The sequence below is a fragment of the Crocuta crocuta genome, unplaced genomic scaffold, assembly GCF_008692635.1.
Source record: "Crocuta crocuta isolate KB4526 unplaced genomic scaffold, BGI_CrCroc_1.0 scaffold125, whole genome shotgun sequence".
NCBI lineage: Eukaryota > Metazoa > Chordata > Mammalia > Carnivora > Hyaenidae > Crocuta > Crocuta crocuta.
In genome coordinates, this window is record NW_027531143.1 from 9,000,160 (window position 1) to 9,024,612 (window position 24,453).

Here is a 24,453-nt window from a genome sequence, read left to right on the forward strand (position 1 = left end):
TGTCTCTTTCTCTCAAAAATAAACAAACATTTAAAAAAAATTTTAAGTAACGCTCAACTACATCCTATAATAACCTTTTCATATCTTCATTATTGCCCTTGCAATAGCATAATACACTTTGGTAATTTACTCTAGTGTGTTTCCTTTTTTTAGACCATAAGCTACTTGAAGACAGGAACTATACCTTATTTACATAGTACTGGTTTCCTGAATGTATTGCAGTGCAAAAGGATGTGACTTAAAACAACAGCAGCATGCAAGAGAGTTAGTGACAGATTTTATCCCTAGAAGGAAGCTGCTCTTTTGTTGTATACAATCGTGTGCACAGAGAGATTATTCAACAGGTTAACTGGTTTGACTCAGCCTACCTAAAATGGAATGAAGTCCTGATAAGAGGACTCAAAGAAAATAAGACAGGAAGAGACACTGATTTGGGAAGCAGAAAAGAGGAGGAAGATGATCACTAGTCCTGGGTGAAAGGGCACAGTCAATGAAACTTAAGAGCAGCAATCTTCAGTCACTCACTAATAATATGTGCCAGACACTAGGCTGAGATACCACAGTGAATAAAATATAGTCCTTGCACATAAGGACTCCTAAGTCACTCATATATTTCCCTTTAGCCACTGCTACTTCAGTGTTGTCTGAAGGCAATAGTAAATTTCATTTTTCTGTAATGTAACAGCTTCAATTTACAGATTAGGTAATTCCAAGTCTCTAATGAAACTTGTCAAGCACCACAGAAGTTGTAGTGACAATGCCTTGAGGAACACAAACAAAGGCCTGTATTCATGTTTTGGCCAAAATAACCAGAGAAAACTATGGCAAAACTGAGAAACAGTGATAATATGACCATTAAAAAAAAGACAAAAATCAATAGCTATGAGAACGGAAGCACTTCTTGGGGCAGGGCAATAAAATTCCTTAGGAAATAAGAAGAAGAGACTAAGAAGTTTAATTTTCTCAAAAAACAAATAAATTAAGAGAGGATCCCAGATAACTGGAGAGCTTGAGGGGACTCACATTACAGCATAAACACCACTGCCTCCCTTTCTTCTCTCCCTGCCTCCCTTTCTTCTTGGAACATACCTCCCTCACACACACAACACACTGATGCCAATCTTTGTCCCAACCTCCTCACAACAACTGACCCACTAACCTCCTTTAATCAGTACCCGGTTTCTACTTTGGTCCCATCAGCTCTAGTAATGGTACTTCTCACTAATTCTCAGAGAAAAAGAGTATGATAAACTAATTTTCAAAATGGTACTATGTGACAGATAACAGTTTTTCTGAGGACACAGACTTTTTTTTTTTTAATTTCTGGAAACTGAAATACTTTCAGCCAAATGAACTTATCGTTAACGTTCAAATGTCAATCAAAAGAGCCAGACTGAGGAAAATATCTTTGGACATGGGGAAGTTTTCAAAGTCCCGCAAATTACACTGCTCTGGTAAGCCCTGGCTTGCCTGTGGGGGAGTTCAGTACTGCACCGCCTCGCTCCTTGTGTCCCCTACTATTAGTGGGAATGGAGGATTGCAGAGGAAGGAGATGGCAAGAGTGGAGACAGCACAGCCCCTATGCAGCAATATTTGTGTTAGACTTTCAGTACAACGCTTGGATTGGGAACCAAGCTGGAGCAAAATGTAGCTTTGCTGATTTTTACAAGGATAGTGGGCAAGGGAGAAAATAATCTATACAGTCAACTGTGGAGCAGCAGAACTCTCCTTATTTCTCTCTCCAGGCACAGATTTTCTATGCCAATCTTGATTTTTTTATTTGCTCTCGTGGACAAGCAGCGTTATTATAGCTCTTTAGTACTCTCCTTGCTTAAATAGATTATGAAAAGCTGTCTAGTTTTTGAGTGACTAATAAATCACAATGCATTCCACTTGATGCTTCAGTTCTTTTTTCCTTTCCAACTTTATATTTACCGTGTTCCTCATATGTAATGGGAGACTTTTGAAATAATTGAAATAATTCCATTGAAACACAATAAGAATTTGCACTGATTTATAATGATCACTAAAAAAACATAGTAATTAGTAATTTTTGATATTTATAAAAATACTGCCACACATTAGTCATACAAGTCTGTATTAAAATGTGTGTCATATTTCACCATTGCTGTGAGCTATATGGCTTGATGCTAAGATGTGCTTAACTGCTCCCATCTGGTTCATCCTCTTGATCCTACACAAACTGCTCCAATTGAAATCACTGTTAATGTTCTTGCAATTTTAAATAGCAGACTTCCAACATTAATATAGCAGCTGATTGGCTATATTAAAAAACAATTTTAAAATCCATCTGGAGTCCAAGCTCAGAATTATGACTCTTGTCTTCCATCCAGGACAGCATACACTCTGGATCCAACTTATCTGCCTTTTGGCATAAATTTAGACACTGAGTGGGAAGTAAAAACATACTTTAGTTCCCAGGAAAATAAGAATTACATGAAGGTGGCTAAATTGAGGCAATGTAACCAGTCAGTCTGGGGAAACATATTGCTGGTTAAGATGTTAATACCGGTTTAAAAAAAAATTGGGAAGAGAGAGATAAAAAAAGGAAAGAAAGAAGCAAACTAAAAAACTCTACTGAAAGGTGGAAAAAAAACAATGCTGCTAATTTATTCATTTTGTATTTCTCTCAATATTATCTCTTATTTTCAGAATGTTTTTAATAGCAAACTTCTGTCTATTAATCTCAACAGTTTTCATGAGCTGTTGAGTGCTCTCAATACAACTTTCTTGCAGCCATTTTCAAGATTACTTGAGTATGGCTTATATTAGAAGAATTTTAATATTTCCAGATATTTTCAGAGAAAAGGAATAATGAAGTCATTATTATCTGTCATCCAAAACTATATCTGTTCCCTTGGCTTTCATGAAAAGCAAAATTTTACTTCTTCTTGCATACATGCCAGGAACAGTCTGAAGTACTGAAATCCTACAAATATTGATTTCACAAACTAATTAATTAATGGGGAAGTAGTATCTGAAGTTATTAAGAGCAGTCACGTGTCAAACAGGCCTGGATTTGAGTCCTAATTCAGCCAATTAATAGGTGTGTGACCTTGGGTAAGTGATTTAACCCTTTTGTACCTCAATTAACTTATTTATGACATAGTGAACATACTATCTGGCTCAATGAGGTGTTTTGTTTTGTTTTACTTTAGAGAGAGAGCTCAGGAGAGGGGCAGAGGGAGAAAGAGAGGGAATCTTAAGCAGGCTCCATGCTCAGTGCAGAGACTGACACAGGGCTCAATCTCATGACCATGAGATCATGACCTGAGCCAAAATCAAGAGTCAGATGCTTAACTGACTGAGCCACCCAGGCACCCCTCAATGATTGTTTTTAAGATGAAAAGAAATAGGGTTCAGCAGAGTGACTGAATATGGTACACAATAAATTAGTAGTAAAAGTTGTAATGATACTTTATAAAATAGCTCAATAGATAAAACGATGTAATAAACTTTATATTAAGCAAAACTCAAGTACCTTGTTCATCTCTCATGATATGCAAGAAATAGTTAAAAGCACAGGTGATCCTGTAGCAGTAAGTTTTTATCTGTCAATCCTGCCATAATTCTGAGTGACCATGAGCAATTCTCTTAATCTCTATGGACTTATCTTAGATTTCCCACTTAACAAAGTCAATGATTTGAGTTCTTGCCTTGACCTTAAGAATTGCCTTAGCACTAACATTATGGGTACAATTGCAAGGATGAAAGTAATGGCAGTCTCAGATTATAGTGAACACGAACTACTTTTCTAGGTTCTCCTAGCATGGATCTGGTTTGCAAGGAAGCGACCTAGTGGCTGAAAACACGAACCCACACTAGTAAATTCCACAAAAGCAGCTCATAATTAACTGAGAGCATTTTATCCACTAACTGGTCTTGCCCTTCTCTCTTCTATACAAACCACAGGAACAGTCTATCAAGCTCATTTTGAATATACTTCTACTGTATATTCATATCAAAACAAGATATGCGCATAGTGCGATAGAAACTTGTCCCAAGCCTGCAATGTGAAGAATCAATTTAGGTTTAGACTGAGTCCTTATGTCCTTTCCCTAGCAATACTTATTTTTTTTAATTTGTATATAGTTTCTATTAATAGCTACACTCTATTTAAAAAGAGGAAAAATTCTCAGAAAAACTACAAAATCATTTCAAACGTTGCAACACTGTTCTAAACTACTGTCAAATCACAGTAAACCATGAATGCTTCATTTATCAGAAATAAATTTATTTTCTTATTTATTTTTTAATGTTTGTTTATTTTTGAGAGAGAGAGAGACAAAGTATGAAGAGGGGAGGGTCAGAGAGAGGGAAACACAGAATCCAAAGCAGGCTCCAGGCTCTAAGCTGTCAGCACAGAACCTGACGGCAGGCTAGAACCCATGAACTGCAAGATTGTGACCTGAGCCATACACAGATGCTTAACCAACTGAGCCACCTAAGCGATTTCTAATATTTTCAACTAAACTTTCTCTAGAGAAAATTCAGCTACAGCTGCTATCTGACCACTGGCTTCTATATGATCAACTTAAAAAAAAAAGGCAGATTTTAAAAGTTTAATAAATCATATATGAGGAAAATAATCAAATAAGGAAAAATAATCTATAGCCCAGTTTGTTTAAAATAATGCTGTATTTCACTTTACTAGAGTTATACAGATCCAAAAGAATATATTAATCTTAAGATTTTAAAATACTGGTAAGCCAAGACATATATAATATATGCACAGGTCTCTGAAAGCCAGTATCTTCTCCTTTAGGCAAGCACAATTCCAAAGTTAAAATGATAATCAGCCTTTTAAAATTTGTCTCTCTAGATATTTCTTTATATAGTCCTCTACATAATAACCACTCCAATATTACTTAGAATCTTCTTTTCTGGGTTGCTAATTTCCCAAACCGCAGGCATCATTTAACCTTGAAAAGTAATGATTAGGTTTTTTGTCATATGTAGTACCATTCTTTAGGATGAAATATTTTATATTTAATATCAGATAAAATAATTAAAATAATTTCCACATGACAAGATCTTTGTTCAATACTATTTGTTAGTATGGTTTCTTCAGAGGTATACTTAGTGGTCAGAGGTACACTGAGTAGCATTAATTGAATGGATTTACAACTATATATCAAGACCAACTCTGTTAGAAATGATCACTCTCTTGTCTGTTTCCATGGGAGCAACCAACAACTGCAAAGAAGTGATCAGAGTCTAAGTACTGTCTACGACGAAAATTAGTTTGAAGGCCATAAAAATAATGGTGGTGAGGTCATGAGAGGGAAAATACTCCATGAGATCAAAATCTTGTTCATCATTTTAAAATTCAGCTCTTTAGTAGCAGTTATGAGGAAAAGCAAACAAGGTCGTATTTACAAAACCAGATAAACAGCTGATGGTTAACATTTGTTGGGACTCGCAATTTGTCTGACACTGTATTGCACGGATTACATCTTTTCTTCTTTCCAACAACTGCCTATAAACTGGGTAGTACTATCTTCACATTTTACAAATGAGGCAACTGAAACAGAGAGAGGTTAAATACCTTCCCCAAAGTCAATGGGACCTAGAAAATGGCAAATGGGATTTGAACCAAGTAAACAGAGCCTGAATACCACTTCCAACCCAAACGTCCCAAGAGAAAGGGGATATGAGACACAGAGACAACACAGCTGATTATTATATGTATTTAGATACCCATATCAAGTCCAATACTGCTCTTCAATATTTTGGGGCCTTTAATACTTAGAACCATGTTTTGTATCTTCCTTTTCCCTCTAGAAAGTCAATAACTTAGTGTTTGGGGGGAAAAGAAAAATATGCTGAATATAGAGGAGAAGCAGGAAACTGTACAGCATATGGGAATTATGAAATAATTCTAGCAGCCGTATTAGAGTCCTTTTTACCTCAGAAAAATATGTGTAGTCAAATATATATCACTACTATTGTTTACTAGCTATTCCCAATCCTCACTTCCACCCTGCTCTTCAGGCCTCACGTTCATATATATATCATGGCAGAGACTAGTATTTTCAAATACAATGAGCACCCTTTTTTAAAAAAAAAAGAGTCAAACATGGGGTGCCTGGGTGGCTCAGTCGGTTAAGCGTCCAACTTTGGCTCAGGTCACGATCTCTCAACTTGTGGGTTCGAACCCCGCGTCGGGCTCTGTGCTGACAGCTAGCTCAGAGCCTGAAGCCTGCTTCAGATTCTGTGTCTCTCTCTCTCTCTCTGACAGTCCCCTGCTCACGCTCTCTCTCTCTCTCTCTCAAAAGTAAATAAAACATTTAAAAATTTTTTTTAAAAAAAGAGCCCAAAGTATTACCTACACATCCCTTTTAACAAATAAAAGTTAAAAAAATGACTTCCAAGTTTCAGAAGTAGGTAAATAGCCCTTATATAAAAAAGAAGAAGAAAAGCTTCAACATTCTGTCAGTGACTTTGACTTATTCCTGCATGTAAATTTTGTTCCCTTCATTAACTAAAGGGTTTTATTTTTCATAAGGCACTGCCCTTTGTGGGCACCACTTTCTTGGATTAGGAGAGCATCCTAATTCTTTTTGCTGAGAAAAGGAATTTAAAACATTGACTTTGGCGGGGGGCGGGGGCACCTTGATGGCTCAGTCAGTTAAGTGTTTGACTTTGGCTCAGGTCATGACCACATGGTTTGTGGGTTTGAGACCCGTGTCAGGCACTGTGCTGACGGCTAGCTCAGAGCCTGGAGCCTGTTTCAGATTCTGTATCTCCCTCTCTCTCTGACCCTCCCCTGCTCGCTCGCTCTCTCTCTCTCTCTCAGAAATAAATAAAAGACATTAAATAAAATAAAACATTGATTTTGGGCTCTACTTCAAAATGAGATGTTAAGACTTGAAGAGCTCCCAGACCCAGATGGTAACCAATTATGTCAAAGTAAAACTGCATCTTACCTTATCACCTTGCATACCAGGGGGTCCCATTAATCCAGAAAGGCCTTGACTGCCCTAAGAACAAAACACAAAGAGAGGTTTGATGTTATGAACGGAAATTGAAAATTAGAATTCCCTTCCTGCAGGATTTTTCTTTTTTTATTTTTTTANAGGATTTTTTTTAAATTTTTTTATGTTTGTTTATTTTTGAGACAGAGAGAAACAGAGTATGAGTGGGGAAGGAGCAGAGAGAGAGAGAGAGAGAGGGAGACACAGAATCCGAAGCAGGCTCCAAGCTCTGAGCTGTCAGCACAGATCCCAGTGCGGGGCTGGAACCCACAAACCGTGAGATCATGACCTGAGCTGAAGTCAGATGCTTAACTGACTGAGCCACCCAGGCGACCCCTTGCTACAGGATTTCATCTTGGCTGACAAAATCTTACTGCATTCATTTCTAATCTTTGCAGTTAGGTTCAAATTGCACCTTTTTTCTTTCTGAGTCTCTTTCTGAGGTCCCCCACATTTCTCTCTTCCCATGCTGAATACCTGCACCTTACTTCCCCCCATCAGTGCCTCTGTTCCTTTTTTTTTTTCTGATACTGTTTTCTCTAGGAATGCCCTCACTCCCCAAATTCCTGTTGTTTCAAGGTTTACTGTGTTTTAAAAATCTAAAGTTTACTAAAAAATTCTATGAGTGGGGCACCTGGGTGGCTTAGTCGGTCAAAGCTACAGACTTCTGCTCAGGTCATGACCTCAGGGTTTGTGAGTTGGAGCTCCACATCAGGCTCTCTGCTGTCAGCTCAGAGCCTGCTTCAGATCCTCTGTTCCCCTCTCTCTGTGCCCCCCTTCCACTTTGCTCGCTCTCTCTCAAAAGGAAGTAAATATTAAAAGAACTGTCTATAAGCACGTTGTGTGGCAGCTGTGGAGGGCTGAGGCTGGTGTCTGGTGGGACTCTCACGAGGAACCTCAAGACAGGGCTGCCGTGAGCAGGGCTGGCCTCACCTGGCACAGCAGAGAAAGGGGCACTTCTGCTACCGGGGCTGTGCTGGCGTTGCCCGCTCTACCAGTGGGAAGTAATTTCTGTGAACATTTATTGGGAGGATGTGTGTGTGGCTCCTGCAGATGGGACTTCACCTATTAAGGCCATCCACTGTCTTTGATGAGGGCCTAGAAGCTCATCTTGGGGTGGGAGGGAGAAAGTATACTGATATGAGGGGAAGGAGTGTTTGGTGGGTAGAAGTGACAGTGAGAGACAAAGAGGAAGCTGTGTGGATTGACATGGAAAAAACGTGTCAAAAAGGAATGGGAAAGGGACACTTGTGTTGCTCGGTAGGCTAAATGACCACCTCTTGATTTCTGCTCAGGGCATGATCTGATGGTAGTGGGATTGAGCCCAGCTCCTCTCCAGTTGAGCCCCACGCTGGATATAGGTGCTGAGCCTGCTTGGAATTCTCTCTCTCTCTCCCTGTCTGCCCCTCCCTGGCTCATGCGTGCATGCTCTCTCTTTCAAAATAAACAAACTTAAAAAAAAATGAAAGAGGAATGGTAACAATCTTGAGGCACTTTGCTCCAAATGTAGTTTTACTTTCCTTCCTCTCCCTCTTCCTGCTGCAACAAATACATGATGCATGAAAAAACAATGTTGGGAAAGAAAAAAGAGTGCTTAAATAATAATCCTAAGTAAACGTCTAAGTGACTGTGTTCTGTTTAATATTTAGTGCACTTGGACTTTAATGTGTCATCAAGTTAAACAATCAGAAGAGGAAAGAATGTTTCTGATGATTAACAGTTGAGTACCTTTCCATTTATACTAAGTTCATTTTAATACCTCTTCTTGACATTTTATTAAGATATCTTCCATTTGTGATGGGGTGACCAGTTTATACAGGTTTCATATATACATGTTACAATTATTTCTGAAATAGAGGGAAAAGAAAGCTGCATTAGGAAACAGGTTCTTGGAGGCTTGTCTCCTTCTAATAGCTCTAATTGTGGGTGGTTCACCTGATTTCTTTTCAAAGTTTGTCTATCTGAAAAATGAGAATCTTTCACTTGTCTTATGGGAAAGGAAAATTACCACTCCTTAAAAGTTATCTTTGCATGCCACTGAGATCCAAAAAGGGCTTAAACACTTAAATTAAATGCTCTATGAGAGATGTTCTTTAGGGGATGTTCTATGCTAAAGGACTAGCTCCTACATTTATCATTCTGTCGCTGACCATATATTTATTATAATAGCTAAGTTATTAAAACTAAAACACTATTGTTTTCCAACTGCCTCAACTCTCATCGTTTAATATTTGTATATGTATTCATAATATATGTATATAACTAATACCTTGCCTCCTCAGAATATGTGAACCCAACTTAATGTAAATATAGTGCCTAAGAAAGGTTTTTAAATTTTATGATTTTAGAAATACATCTTTCAGTTTTAAACGGTAGATTTCACTTCAAGCTCAATGACAACATATCATTAAATCTGTATCTTACTACATTTCTCCCATCTAGCATTAACCACACTTAGTACATGAGTAACTCAAAAAGTGAAAAAAGGCTGACATACTTCCAAGCCTCAATTCCAATGCTGAACCATCCTGTGTTTCATACAGAAACTATATTCATACTGAACCACCCTATATTTTTTACAGGGAAGCCACAAGTAAAGATAAAACCAAGCATTTGATATAAATGTGAATGCTTAATTTGGGGGAGGGTTATTTAAAGACATCATAATGGAATGGCTCTCTAATTTCTAAATTTTGAGTAAGAAATCAAATATCCTATATTTAGGTATTTGAAAAGATGGCATTTTGTTTCTCAGATTGCAGGAAATTCTTCTTTGCAATAACTAAGGGACCAATGAAAATATGTTTCTAATAATAAATTTCAATTCTCTTTCTAAAATATTTATATTCAGAGACCTCATTTCCATCGCAGGAATAAAATTCTCAAAATTCTAGATTAAAATTTTTTTGAGGATTTACTTGTCAGTATAACATCTACAAAGTTCATTAATATGGTGTGGGTTTTTTGTTGTTGCTGTTTTTGCTTTGTTTTTTTTAAGTTTACAAGGGTTTCTATAAGCCAGTTAGAAGATCAGATTTCAACACAGGAACCACTAAAATTATTCAGGGATTCTAAAAGTTTGCAAATGTATACCACAAAAACTAAAACATCCTATAATTGTATCACATTCATCAAGTGCTTGTCTAAACAAAGCATCCCAGATGTATTCCTAAAGACTCCATTTGTATTCATTCTCAGTGGAAAACAGTACCCTCCTCCTAATAAAGATTTGTCTCTGTATTTACTTTAAAACATTATTTTTACTTCAACGTGTATATGTTTGACAGCATTACGACAAATGAAATGCATATTAGATTAAAAGTCAGACAAATATATCATTAACTCAGCCAATTACTATCCATGAGTCATTTAAATTCTATGAATTCTGCTTCCCTTTTTATTTTAGGTTTATTTATTTATTGAGAGAGAGAGAGAAGGAGAGAGAGTGAGCCAGGAAGGGCAGAAAGAGAGGGAGAGAAAGAGAATCCCAAGCAGGCTCCACACTGCATCAGGCACTGTGAAGCCTGATGCGGGGCTCGAATTCAGGAAGCAGGAGATCATGACCTGAGCCAAAAACAAGAGTCACACACTTAACTGACAGCCACCCAGGCTTTCCATAAATTCTGCTTTCTGGAAGACAAGGTAATGATGACTACCTCTCTTACAGTTACTGTGGGACTTAAAAAAGATAAAGTACATGGAACTATTCTCAAAAAAGGTACACAATATAGCATTGTAATTTATGTATTATTGTGTGTATGCCTTTTAACAGCAGATTTTTTGAGATTAGGGCCATATCTTGCTCTAGATTTTTTGCTCCATCCCTCCTAATTGGTAGGTAGCACAATGGTAAGCTGTAGTAGACACTCAATAAAATTAAAGTTAGGATTTCAACTGATAAATTAAGCTGATGATATCATTTATTTTTCAAATATGTCTTCCTCCATTAAAATCTGCTAGTTTCTCTCTTCTCTGATATCAAGCAAAATCTGCATTTAAAAAAGATAAAAAGGGGAACACCTGGATGGTTCAGTCTGTTAAGGGGATTCTCTTTCCTTCTCTCTCTGCCCCAACCCCTTCTCAAAATAAATAAACATTAAAAAATATTTTTAAAAAAGATAAATTTTTTTAATGCTTGAAATATATCACCATGATTTTATTCCATGGGCAACTAATTACCTTTTTTCCAGGAACAGCTTGACCAGGGGAAAGTCCAGGATCTCCTTTGGGGCCCTAGGTAAAAACAATTATAAAACACTTGGTAAAGCATAAATTAAATATAGCATATCACACTTCTTCAGCTGTATGTGTCATCAGATGTTATATATATTATATGCTATTAAATGAAATTATTTTAAATTGAGATGGGCATGGATTATTTACTTTTTTAATGTAGATTTTTATAAGCCTTATTTTTAAATGCTGTGAAGATTGTCAGACATAGATAACTTTTTAAATCTAACAAAGTTATATTACCATTGAAACATCTTTCTTTAAGGGACCCACAGACAGGCTCTATTAACTTCTCTACTTTTGTGACACATTCAGTTATAATTCCTATGTTAGCATTAGAAAACTGGATACTGTTAGTAAAAGAAATCTGCTTGTAATTCTTATAATTTTAAGGTATCATACTAAGTTTAAACATTTTCCAAAATTTTGCAATGGACATGTACTACTTAAGTAATAAAGAAAAAAAAAAACAAAACAATAGTACACCTCTAATTCCCAAAACAGATATAAAATAGATACTTTCATACTCCGGGAATCATGTTTTACTTTTCAAGAGAAATATGACATTAGATCTCAGCCAAATTTTTTTGCACAATATTAATGTAAACTTTCTTATTATGCATACTGGCAAAGTATCTCTTTTTCTATTTCCCGTCTCATAAAATTAAGAGCCACAATTGAGACTCTTTATTATTCCAATTCTGATTTCATCACCATTCTCAACTAGTAATAATTTCCATTCCTAGAGAGTTCTAAATGCTATTTTCACTCTATGAGAAATAGTTCTATTTTCTTTCACATATCTTTCAAGTACCACACAAACTGATGAAAGAAGGAAGACCAATGGAAAAGTCCTTCGTGTTCCTCAGTAAGTCTTTTCATTTTACAAATTAGAAATAAGTCTTCACTGGCAAAAAGGTCTATGTTATACAAAGTTCATTTTTAAGGAAAGACTCTTTTCCAGGATGACCTCTTCACTTCCATAGCTATCACCACTTCTAGTACTAAGGTTAAAATTGTATTTTATGGATTTATTTATTTGTTTGTTTATTTATTTTGAGGGAGAGAGAGCATAGGATCAGGGAAGGGAAGAGAGAGAAAGATAGAGAGAGAATCCCAAGTAGGCTCTCTGATGTCAGCATGGAGCTCAATGTGGGACTTGATCTCATGAACTGAAAGATCATGACCTGAACTGAAATCAAGAGTCAGACCTGTAAACAACTGAGCCACCTAAGTGATCCAAGGCTCCAATGTTAGACGACTTGTTATAAAATTATGGGATGCGAGAAACAGCTTTAGTGATATGATATCTCAATATTTTAAGAACTCAATCCTTTAACAACAACAAAAAAGGTAATATACTTAGAATTTATAAAAGATATTAGAGCTTATCTTGTAAATCACATTTTATAGATAAAGAAACAATGAGGATCCAGAAAGTTTAAATGAATTGATTAAAATTGCTTAGAAAAGTACTGGAAAACCAGGTCCATTTTTTTTCTCATATCACAATATCTACTAAACAAAAATCTTATTTGTTGCTTTTTATAAATTTTAGTCTTTTATTAGAAAACCTAACCAATTGATTTTAGGCAGTATTTCCAAAGAATTTTAAAAGTAGTTAGGAAATGATGGCCCTTGAGAATTTCAAATATAATAAAGTTCTTTGTGGCCAATGATTTACAAATATCACATTAAAAATTCTTATTTTTTGCTATAAATGAGATGCATAATAAAATGGAGGCTTCTAATGCACAGACTGAACAGGCAGAAAGGAAAGTAGGCAAATTAGAAGACAATTATAGAAAAAGAGGAAGCCGAGGAAAAGAAAGATAAACTGATCCAGGAACATGAAAGGAGAGTTCAAGAGCTGAATGATACAATCAAACAGAACGATATCCATATCATAGGAATTCCAGAAGAGGAGGAGAGAGGGAAAGGTGCTGAAGGAGTCCTTGAGCAAATTATAGCAGAGAACTTCCCCAATCTGGGGAAGGAAACAGACATTGAAATCCAAGAGGCACAGACAACTCCCCTCAGACGTAACTTGAACCGATCTTCTGCATGACATATCATAGTGAAACTGGCAAAATATAAGGACAAAGAGAATTCTGAAAGCAGCTAGGGAGAAAAGGGCCCTAACATACAAAGGGAAACCTATCAGAGTGGTGACGGACCTGTCTATTGAAACTTGGCAGGCCAGAAAGGAATGTCAGGAAATCTTCAATGTGATGAACAGAAAACATATGCATCCAAGAAGTCTGTCATTCAGAATAGAAGGAGAGATAAAAGTCTTTCCAAATAAAAATTGAAAGAATTTGTCACCACTAAACCAGCCTTACAAGAAATCCTGAGGGGGACCCTATGAGAAAAATATTGCAAGGAACACAAGGTACCAGAGACACCACCACAAGCATGAATCCTACAGAGAACACAATGACTCTAAACCCATATTTTTCAATAATAACACTGAATGTAAATGGACTAAATGCTCTAGTCAAAAGACAAAGGGTAGCAGAATGGATAAAAAAACAAAATCCATCTATTTGCTGTCTACAAGCAACTCATTTTAGACTTGAGGACACCTTCAGATTGAAAGCTAGGGGATGGACCCTTCTTAATAAAGACCCTTGAGAAAGTCGGGATAGAAGGAACTTACTTAAACATCACAAAAGCCATCTATGAGAAGCCCTCAGCTAACACCATCCTTAACAGGGAAAAACTGAGAGCTTTCCTCCTGAAATCAGGAACACGACAGGGATGTCCACTCTCACCACTGTTGTTTAATATAGTGCTGGGAGTCCTAGCATCAGCCATCAGACAAAAAAAAAAAAAGAAATAAAAGGCATCAGAACTTTTATTTCTTATATTCTTCTTTTATAAAAGAAGAAGTCAAACCTTCACTTTTTGCAGACGATATGATACTCTACATAGAAAACCCAACAGACTCCACCAGAAGCCTACTAGAACTGATCCATGAATTTAGCAAAGTTGCAGGGTACAAAATCAATGCACAGAAATTGGTTGCATTTTTATACACCAATAAAGAAGCAACAGAAAGAGAAATCAAGAAACTAATCCCATTCACAATTGCACAAAAAAACATAAAATATCTAGGAATAAACCTAACCAAAGATATAAGATATCTGTATGATGAAAACTATTTACCCAAGGGATACAGGAATGCTGATGCATAGGGGCACGTGTACCCCAATGTTCAGAGCAGCACTCTCAACAATAGTCAAAACATGGAAAGAGCCTAAGTGTCCATCAACAGATGAATGGATCAAGAAGATGTGGTTTATCTATACAATGGAATACTACATGGCAATGTGAAAGAATGAAATCTGGCCATGTGTAGCAACATGGATGGAACTTGAGGGTGTTATGCTGAGAGACCTTCTCTGTTGTCAGGCAGAGAAGGACAGATACCATATGTTTACACGTATAGGTGGATTACTATACGTATTACTATACTATACTGTAGGAACTTAATGGAGGACCATGGGAGAGAAGAAGGGTAAAAATAGTTGGGGAGAGGGAGGGAGGCAAACCATTAGAGACTCTTGAATGCTGAGAACAAATTGAGGGCTGATGGGAGGTAGGGCAGAGGGGAAGGGGGGTAATGGGCATATAGGAAGGCACTTGCTGGGAAGAGCACTGCATGTTACATGGAAACCAACTTGACAATAAACTATTTAAGAAAAAAAATTCTTATTTTTAGGTTCTATCTGAATTTTCTATTACTTGTCTGCTTTCTTAATATTGTCAACTAATTTAACATTTCAACCTCATTAAAAAAGAAATATCTAAGAAAGGGGATAAAAGTAATCAATAGATCAATAAAAATCAGATTTAAAGAAAGGGGTTTTTCTTAATTATAAGCTTTATTATCTGGGCAACATATTTTTAAAGAAATATATGCCAAAACTCTTTTATTCCCCCATAAAGGTGCTTCAGTTAATTGATCAACTTGTTCTATAACCATAATTCCATGTCAACATGAAGGAAGTGCTTTTAACTTGGCCAGTTGTGGGCTGATCCTCCCTAGTATAAAATGAATGAGTAGAGATTATTGAACATGCCAATTTTACCTAAAATGTCAAAGTAGTAGGGCATATTTCTCTGTATTAAAAAATACTCCAAAATCTCTTATTCTGTCCCTAATTTTGTATTAATTTCATGACTCCCAACATGTTTTTAGTCATACTTGATTGGCTTTTCAAATTCTCGTTATTAAAAATGTTTATAAATTAATCATAACTGACTTTGACTTTGATAATTGACTTCTACTTACTTTTACATGACTTTTGTTTAAGGAGCTATATATACTTTTGAGTGTTAGTAAGAGCAAAAGGAAGTTGCCGATCCTTTATTATTTTATTACTCAAAGAATTCTCAAAGTTCCACCTTTTCCACTGTTCTAAAATCCTCACTAGCAGAGCAGCTCTTTCAGACTATTATTGGATCTCCAGAGGGCCTTCTGCCTAGGGAGGAACACTCCCCAAGTACTAGGTGCATTAACATGTTACAACAGATTTATCGAATTAGAGTCCACTCAATATAATTGAAACAGGGATTTGGAGTGAAAAGACTGAACACATTATTTAATCTCTCTGAATTTTATATTCCTCCTCTGTAAAATGGGAATAACGATAATAATAATAATATGTACCTAGATTAGCTTATAATATATAGGGTCATATAGGCCAAACCCTCTATAGAGTACAAAAAATATAAGTATTAAAAATAAAAAGATGAAAGAAAATCATTGAAATCAATTTTACAATTATTGATATCTTAAAAAGCAGAGAACACAATTCTTGAATGATGAAGAACCAAAATTTAAATGAAAAGAATTTGGAGTTAAAAATTCAAATATGGAAGAGCTAAAGTGGAAGAGTCCCATAAAAGAAATACTAAGTATAATGATCTTGAGGTAACATCACTAGAATATTCTTTACTTTAACATTACTAATAACTATACAAGATGCATAATCTCAATTTTAAGCATTGGATTCTCTAGCCATCACTTCCTATCATTTTAGCTCACTCTCTATGTCCTCACAACTTTAACAATTATTTGACCTACTGGATCTGCTAATATGTGATCTCGCCACATTTGCACTGTGTTATCCCCCATGTGGCCTCATTTTCAACCATTAAGCAGCCTAAATACTAAGGTCTGATGTACCTAAATGACACCATTTCCTCTTTCTGCCCTCTATCTTATAAGCTTACCTGGCAAATCTTTTTTTAATGTTTATTTTAATTCTTTTAATTAATGTTTATTTATTTTTGAGAGGGAGGGGAAGGGCAGAGAGAGAGGGAGACAGAGGATCAGAAACAGGTTCTGTGCTGTGAGTGCAGAACTCAACACAGGGCTCAAACTCACAAACCGAACTCACCAACCATGAGACCATGACCTGAGCTGAAGTCAAACGCTTAACTGACTGAGCCACCTAGGAGCTTGCAATTCTTAAATCTAAACTCACTACCTACTCTGTCCCATCCCCTAGCAGTTGAATGTGACTAAAAGAAAACAATCATGCTGACAAATCTTACTTTAAATTCATGACTTTTTACATTAGTTAGTTTTGTTTTGTTTTTTGGTGTGTCTAATAAATACCTTAGTCAATTCACTTTCTTATTTTCATAGATAACTATTTCATAACCTCTCTCTTTATGCTGAGTGGGTGGTCTGGCTTTTAGTATTCACAACCTGTCACAACCAAATCTACTACTTCACCTAAATCTGTTCCAAATACTCTCCCTTCATAGCCAAACCCACCATTCTTTCTCATCAGGACATCATTGATAGTGTCCTCCCTACATTATTTTAATTTTTACTTCTTTCCAGGATAACTGGCATGACCAGATAGCACATTGTGATCTCTCCTATCTTAAAAACAACTTTCCTTAGGGTGCCTGGGTGGCTCAATTGGTTAAGTGTCCAACTTCAGCTCTGGTCATGATCTCTCGGTTTGTGGTTTCAAGCCCCGCATTGGGCTCTGTGCTAACAGCTAGCTCAGAGCCTGGAGCCTGCTTCAGATTCTGAATCTCCCTTTCTCTCTGACCCTCCCCTGCTCATGCTGTCTCTCTCTCAGAAATAAATAAAACATTAAAAAATTTTTAAAAAACTTTCCTTGCACCCAAATCTCCCTTCTCTGCTCCATGACATTATTCCTTGTTAGAGAAAAACTCTTAGAAATTTGTCTATGTTAATGAGGAGACTTCTTCCATTCTCTCCTGGACTTAATCCATTCAGACTATTGTCCCTACCCTACCTCACTGGTCATTCTTTCCCAGTCTCCTTTGCTAGTCCCTCTTCTTCTTCCTAATATACTAAACTCTGGGGTACCCCAAGATTTGGTCCTTGGACACTTCTTTGTTTACATTTATCTATACATACAGATATACATACATATATAAAGCTATTTGAATCCACAGATGAACAATCAAAAACTGGGACACACTGGAGGGGATTCAACTCTTAAAAGAAGAGAACCACATTTGGTACAGTACACATTAATACAGTTTTTCTTCTAAAGGCCCTCTCCAGTCTTCATGGAATGGCTAGAATTCAAGCAGAAAACGATGGGCATTTTAGCTAATGGTGTCAGAGGACAGAGTGTGAGACTACCTGAATAACTGTAAATTGAGGGAGAAAATCCTAGGAAGAGAGTAAGAAGACAGCTTTCCCCCAGATCTGGATAAAGACTCTCTTCAATTCTTGGCGGATACCGAATGTGGTTGCATGAGACAGATTCCAAAGAGTTCACCAAAAAACAGCAACCAATATGTATAACTGAATATAAATTTTAGCTGCTGGCCACCACAGCAGAAATAGTTTGGGATTTGAGCCACATCACTTTAAAGGAACATGGTAAATGCCTTGGTAATCACCTTTCCATTGAAATGTGATAGGTTATACTTTAGAAGCAAATACTATATCCTTGAACTAAAAGGACTGACATTAACACTATAAACAAAATTAAAACAAATCTGTCCCTTAAAAAATTTACCAAACCTGTATAAGTTTAAGACCAGTTATTTAACTGCTTACAGACCAAAAAAAAAAAAACAGTCATCAAAGGATTTCAAAGGAAGACAACAGAATCGAAAGTTCTTCAACATATCATCCGTAATATCCAGTATATGTTCAATTTTTTCTGTACATACAAAGGAAAGTAAAATCTGACCTGAGTTAAAGAAAAAAGTGGTCAATACAAACAGATCTAAGAAGGACCCAGATATTGGAATTTGTAGTTAAGGATTTTCAATTAACTATTATAAATATGTTAAAGGACATAAAGTAAACTATCATCATAATTACTGAACACAGAAATATCGTCAGACAAAAAAGAGCACCAGGATCCTAGAGTTTATTATAGAGTATCTGAAGTGAACATTTTTCTGGATGAGATTAATAGTATATTAGAGAAGGCAGAAATTAAGTTTAGTGAATTTAAGGAGAGATCCACAGAAGTTAACTGATCTGAAGTAAAGAGGAAAAAAATGACAAAAATGAGTAAAGCTCTCTAGTAACCTGTGGGACAACATTAAGTAGCTTAACATACATGTAAATAGAGTCCCAGAAGGAGAGGAAAGAAAGAATGGGATAGAAAGATTATTTGATAAAATAATGGCCGGGGCCACCTGGGTGGCTCAGTCAGTTAAGCACCTGACTTTAGCTTAGATCATGATCTTATGGCTCATGAACTTGAACCCTCTGTCTGGCTTTGTGCTAATAGCTCAGAGCCTGGAGACTGCTTCGAATCCTGTGTCTTCTTCTTTCTCTGCTCCTCCTTTACAAAAACTCTGACTCTCTCTCTCAAAAATAAACATTTAAAAAATTGTTTTTAAATAATAAAAAATAGAAAAAGAAATTTACAAAAGAAAAAACAATGGCCCCAAATAACCCAGATTCATTACAGAAATACTAAAACCTTACAGATCCAAGACATTCAGTGAGCTCCAAACAAGAAATATCTAAGAGAAACCACTTACATGATCAAACCGCTAAAATCTAGATAGAGAAATATCTCAAAAGTAGCCAATGAAAAATAATACATTACACTGAGGGGAATAACAACTAACTTCTCATCTGAAACAGTGGAGATCACAAGATAAGAGCCACAGACACCTTTAAAGTGCTGGAAGAAAAACACTGTCAACCAAATTTTTATACTCTATATAAATATCCCTCAAAGAACATAGATAAAATAAATTTCAAGTAAATAAAAGCCAAGAGAATCCATCACTGGCAGAATTGCACTCCAAGAAATACTGAAGGAACTTTTTCTAGCTAAAGGGAAGTGATACCAAGTAGAAACTCAGATCTCCAGGAAGAAATGAAGAGCCCTGGAAATGAAAATAAATGCAGAAATATAAGTTACTCCTTTGTTTGTTTCTTTTCTTAATTTCTTTAAAGACTGATTACTTAGTATGAAAATTACTAAATTGGATTTTTGGGTTTATAATGATTTAGATGTAAAATAAATGACAACAAAATACAAAGGATAAGAACAGTGGGTAAATCGAATCATGATGTCACAGGGTCTTATATTTTAATATGAACTGGTACCATGTTAATTCTAGTAAACTAGAATGAGTTAAGGATGCATATCATAATCTCTAGAGCAACCACTAAAATCAATCAATCAATCAGATATAGAAGAAATACCAATAGAGAAGCTATATGGAATACCAAAGAATATGTGATTAATCCCAAAGAAGGCAGTAAAGGAGGAATAAGAAACCAAAGAAATATGGGATAAATGGAAAAGAAATGACAATGTGGGCTATGACCAATCATACCAGTAATTACAGAAATATAAATACATTTAACATTCCAGTTAAATATCAAAGATTATCAAACTAGATAAACAAGAGCTAATATATATTATCTATAAGAGATGATTTTTAAATATAGAGAGATAAAGGAAAAGAAAAATATATACCAGGTATACAATAAGCATATAAAAGCTGGTATGGCTCTGTTACTATCAGACAAACTAGACTTGAAGAAAAGGAGTGTTACTGGAGATAAGAGACATTTGATAATGATAAAAAGTAAAAAGTATCAGTTCATTAAAAAGTTACAACAATCCTTAAACATGTCGGCAGAACACAGAGCTGCAAAGTAAATGAAACAAACACTGACTAAATACTTCCTAAATACTACACAGAGAAACAGACAAATCCAAAAAATCATAACTGGATATTTTAACACACCTCTTTCAGTAATTAATGGAACAACTGTATTAAAACTAGTAAGGATAAAGACAATTTGATCACCATCATCAACCACCCTAATCTAATTGACATTTATTGAACACTATGAACAAAAACTACAAAATATACAAACTTTCAAACTTCAGCTCAGAAAGGAGGGGCATGATATACTGAAAGCACTGAAAGAAAAAATTCTGCAGCTGAGAATATTCTATCTAGCAAGGCTGTCATTCAGACTAGAAGGACAGATGAAGAGTTTCTTAGACAAAGAAAAACCAAAGGAGTTCATGAGCACTAAACCAACCCTAGAAAAAAAAAATGCTAAAGGGACTCTTTGGGTGGAAAGGAAAGACCATAAATGAGAGTATGAAAATAAGTACATCTGTAAAAATTGGTAAAGGGATTCAAAAATAAAAGGATGTAAAAGGGGGGGAGGAGTAAAGAATGGATTCAACCTGAATCAACCATCAACTTAATACAGACTGCTATATGCAAAAATATGTTATATACAAACCTAATGGTGACCACAAATCAAAAACCAGAAATAGATATGCAAAGAATAAAGAGGAAAGAATCTAGTATATCACTAAAGAAAATGAACAAACCATGAAAAAGAGCCAGATAAGAAAGGATCAGAGAAAAACTACAAAAACAACCACAAAAGAAGCAACAAAATGGCAATAAATAGAAATCTATCTATAACTATTTTTTTTTTATTTTTAATGTTTATTTGAGAGAGACAGTACAAGTGGGGGAAGGGAAAGAGAGCAGGAGACACAGACTCTGAAGCAGGCTCCAGGCTCTGAGCTGTCAGCACAGAGCCTGATATGGGGTCCCACTCTCAAACTTGTGAGATCATGATCTGAGCCAAAGTGGGTTGCTTAACCAACCTAGCTACCCAGGTGCTCCTATCAATAACTACTTTAAATGGGAATGTTCTAAATGCTCCAACCAAAAAACATAGGGTGACAGAGTGGATTAAAAAAAAGACCCATCTATATACTATCTACAGGAGACTTCCTTTCAAACCTAAAGATACCAGCAGATTGAAAGTGAGAGGATGGAGAAACATTTATCATGCAAATACATGTCAAAAGAAATCTGAATTAGCAATACTTATGTAAGACAAGATAGACTTTAAAACAAAGACTGTTACAAGAGACAAAGGACACTATATAAACATAAAGGGAACAATCCAACAGGAAGATATAACAATTGTAAATATGTATGCACTCAACATGAGAGCACCCAAATACATAAAACAGTTAATAATAAACATAAAGGAACTAATCAATAGTAATACAATAAATGTAGGAGACGTTAACACTCCACCTACATCAACAGACAGATCATCGAAAGAAAATCAACAAGGAAATAGTGGCTTTGGACAACACACCCGATCATATGGATTTAACAGATATATTCAGACCATTCCACCCTAAAACAGCAGAGTACACATTCTTTTCAAGTGCATATGGAACATTCCCCAGAAGAGATCACATATTAGATTGCAAAACAAGTCTCAACAAATTCAAAAGGATCAAAGTCATACTACACACCTTTTCTGACCACAGTGTTATGAAACTAGAAATCAACCATAAGAAAATATATGGAAAGAGCACAAATACAGGAAAACTAAATAACAAGCTACTAAACAATGAATAGGTCAACCAAGAAATCAAAGAAGAAATAAAAAATTACATGGAAACAAATGGAAATGAAAACATACATGTCCAAAAATATCTGAGATGTAGCAAAAGCAGTCCTAAGAAAGATGTTTATAGCAATACAGACCTACCTCAAAAACAAGAAAAATCTCAAATAAACATCCTAAATTTACATCTCACAGAGCTAGAAAAAGAACAGCAAACAAAACCCAAAATGAGCAGAAGGAAGGAAACAAAGATTAGAGCAGATATAATTGATACAGGAACTAAAACAAAACAAAACAAAAAAACAGATCAATGAAACAAGAAGCTAGATCTTTGAAAAGGTCAATAAAATTGACAAACTTCTCTCCAGAATCAATCAAATAAAATAAAATAAAAAGAGAGAAAGAGAGAACTCAAACAAAATCACAAGTGAAAGAGGAGAGATAACAGCGACACCACAGAAATGCAAAGAATTGTATGAGAATATTATGATGTTATGAAAAATTATAGGCCAACAAATTGGACAGACTAGAAGAAATGCATAAATTACTAGGAATATATAACCTACCAAAAATTTCCCAAAGTAGGAAGAAATAGAAAATTTGAACAGATTCATTACCAGCAATGAAATTGAATCAGTAATCAAAAAACTCCCAACAAATTACAGTCCAGGACCAGGTGGATTCAAAGGCGAATTCTACCAAATACTTAAATTTTTTTTTTTTTTTAATTTCTAGGAGAGAGAGAGAGACAGCATGAGCAGGGGAGGGTCAGAGAGAGAGAGGGAGATACAGACTCTGAAATAGGCTCCAGGCTCTGAGCTAGCTCACTATTTACAGATGACATGATACTATACATAGATAATTCTAAATACTTCTCCAAAAAACCACTAGAACTGGTAATTTTGTAAAGTTTCAGGGTACAAAATCAACATACAGAAATTTGTGTTTCTATACACTAATTTCAATGAAGTGGCAGAAAGAGACATAAAGATATAAATCCCTTTACAATTGTAACAAAAATAATAAAATGCCTAAGAATAAAGTTAACCACAGATATGAAAGACCTTTATTCTAAAACATTCATGAAAGAAATTGAAGATGACACAAACAAATGAAAGGACATTCCATGCTTATGGATTGAAAGAACAATTATTGTTAAAATGTCTATACTATCCAAGGCAATCTACAGATTTAATGCAATCCCTATCAAAATACCGACTACATTTTTCACAGAACTAAAACCAACAATCCTAAAATGTGTATGGAACCACAAAAGACCCTGAATAGCCAAAGCAATGCTGAAAAAGAGAAACAAAATTGGAGGTATCACAATTCCAGGCTTCCAGTTATAGTACAAAGGAATAGTAATCAAAACAGTATGGTACCAACACAAAAATCACCATGGGATTTGATCTCATGAACGATGATATCATGACCTGAGCTGAAATCAAGAGTTGGATGAATAACCGACTGAGCCACCCATGCACCCCCAAAACAACATACTTTTAAATGGCCCACGAGTCAAAGAAGAAAGCACATATTTCCATTTGAATGATAATGAATACACAACATACCAAATTATGTGAGATGCAGTTATATCAGTCCTTAGAGAAAAATTTATAACTCCAAATGCTTCTATTAAAATAGAGCTAAAAACAATATTAAAGAGTCCATGGGGGGGGAAGCCAAAAGTTATTTCTTTGAAAATATTAACGGAAATGAATTCTTTTTTAAATTTTTTTTATAGCTTATTTATTTTTGAGACAGAGAGAGACAGAACATGAGTGGGGGGGGGGGTGCAGAGAGAGAGGGAGACATAGAATCTGAAACAGGCTCCAGGCTCCGAGGTGCCAGCACAGAACCCGGTGTGGGGCTCGAACCCACAAACCGCGAGATCATGACCTGAGCTGAAGTCAGATGCTTAACCGACTGAGCCACCCCGGTGCCCCTAATGGAAATGAATTCTTGATTTCCTCCCAGACAAAATCAAAACAAAAGAAGCTAAACAAAGGAACAAAAGCCTGACATCATGTTCCTCCTCATTCCAACAAGTGGTAGCTCTCACGATACTAGCGTTCAACTGGTTAAGACAAAAATTGTCTTGACTTTTCTCTCACACCACATATGTAATCCACTGGGAAATCATGTTGACTGTACCTCAAAATACATCTACATTGGGACCACTTCACACCACCTCTACTGTTACACTCTATTCCCTGTCATCATCACCCATCAACAAGGACATGGACTTGGGTAGACCAGTGAAGTGATCTTCAAACTGGTGTCCGTATTTCCACTTTTTCCCTACCCCAATCTATTCTCCACGTGACA

General features: G+C 35.8%; 1 protein-coding gene across 1 annotated transcript in view; it reads right to left on the reverse strand.

Annotated features, from left to right (window-relative positions):
* COL24A1 (collagen type XXIV alpha 1 chain) overlaps positions 1-24,453 on the reverse strand; it is a 374,970-nt gene that overhangs the window by 302,495 nt on the left and 48,022 nt on the right. The window contains exons 6-7 of the mRNA XM_077771041.1: positions 11,178-11,231; positions 6,951-7,004 (exon numbers count right to left, since the gene is read on the reverse strand). Of these exons, the coding sequence (XP_077627167.1) occupies positions 6,951-7,004; positions 11,178-11,231 (108 nt within the window). The remainder of the gene's footprint in view (positions 1-6,950; positions 7,005-11,177; positions 11,232-24,453) is intronic.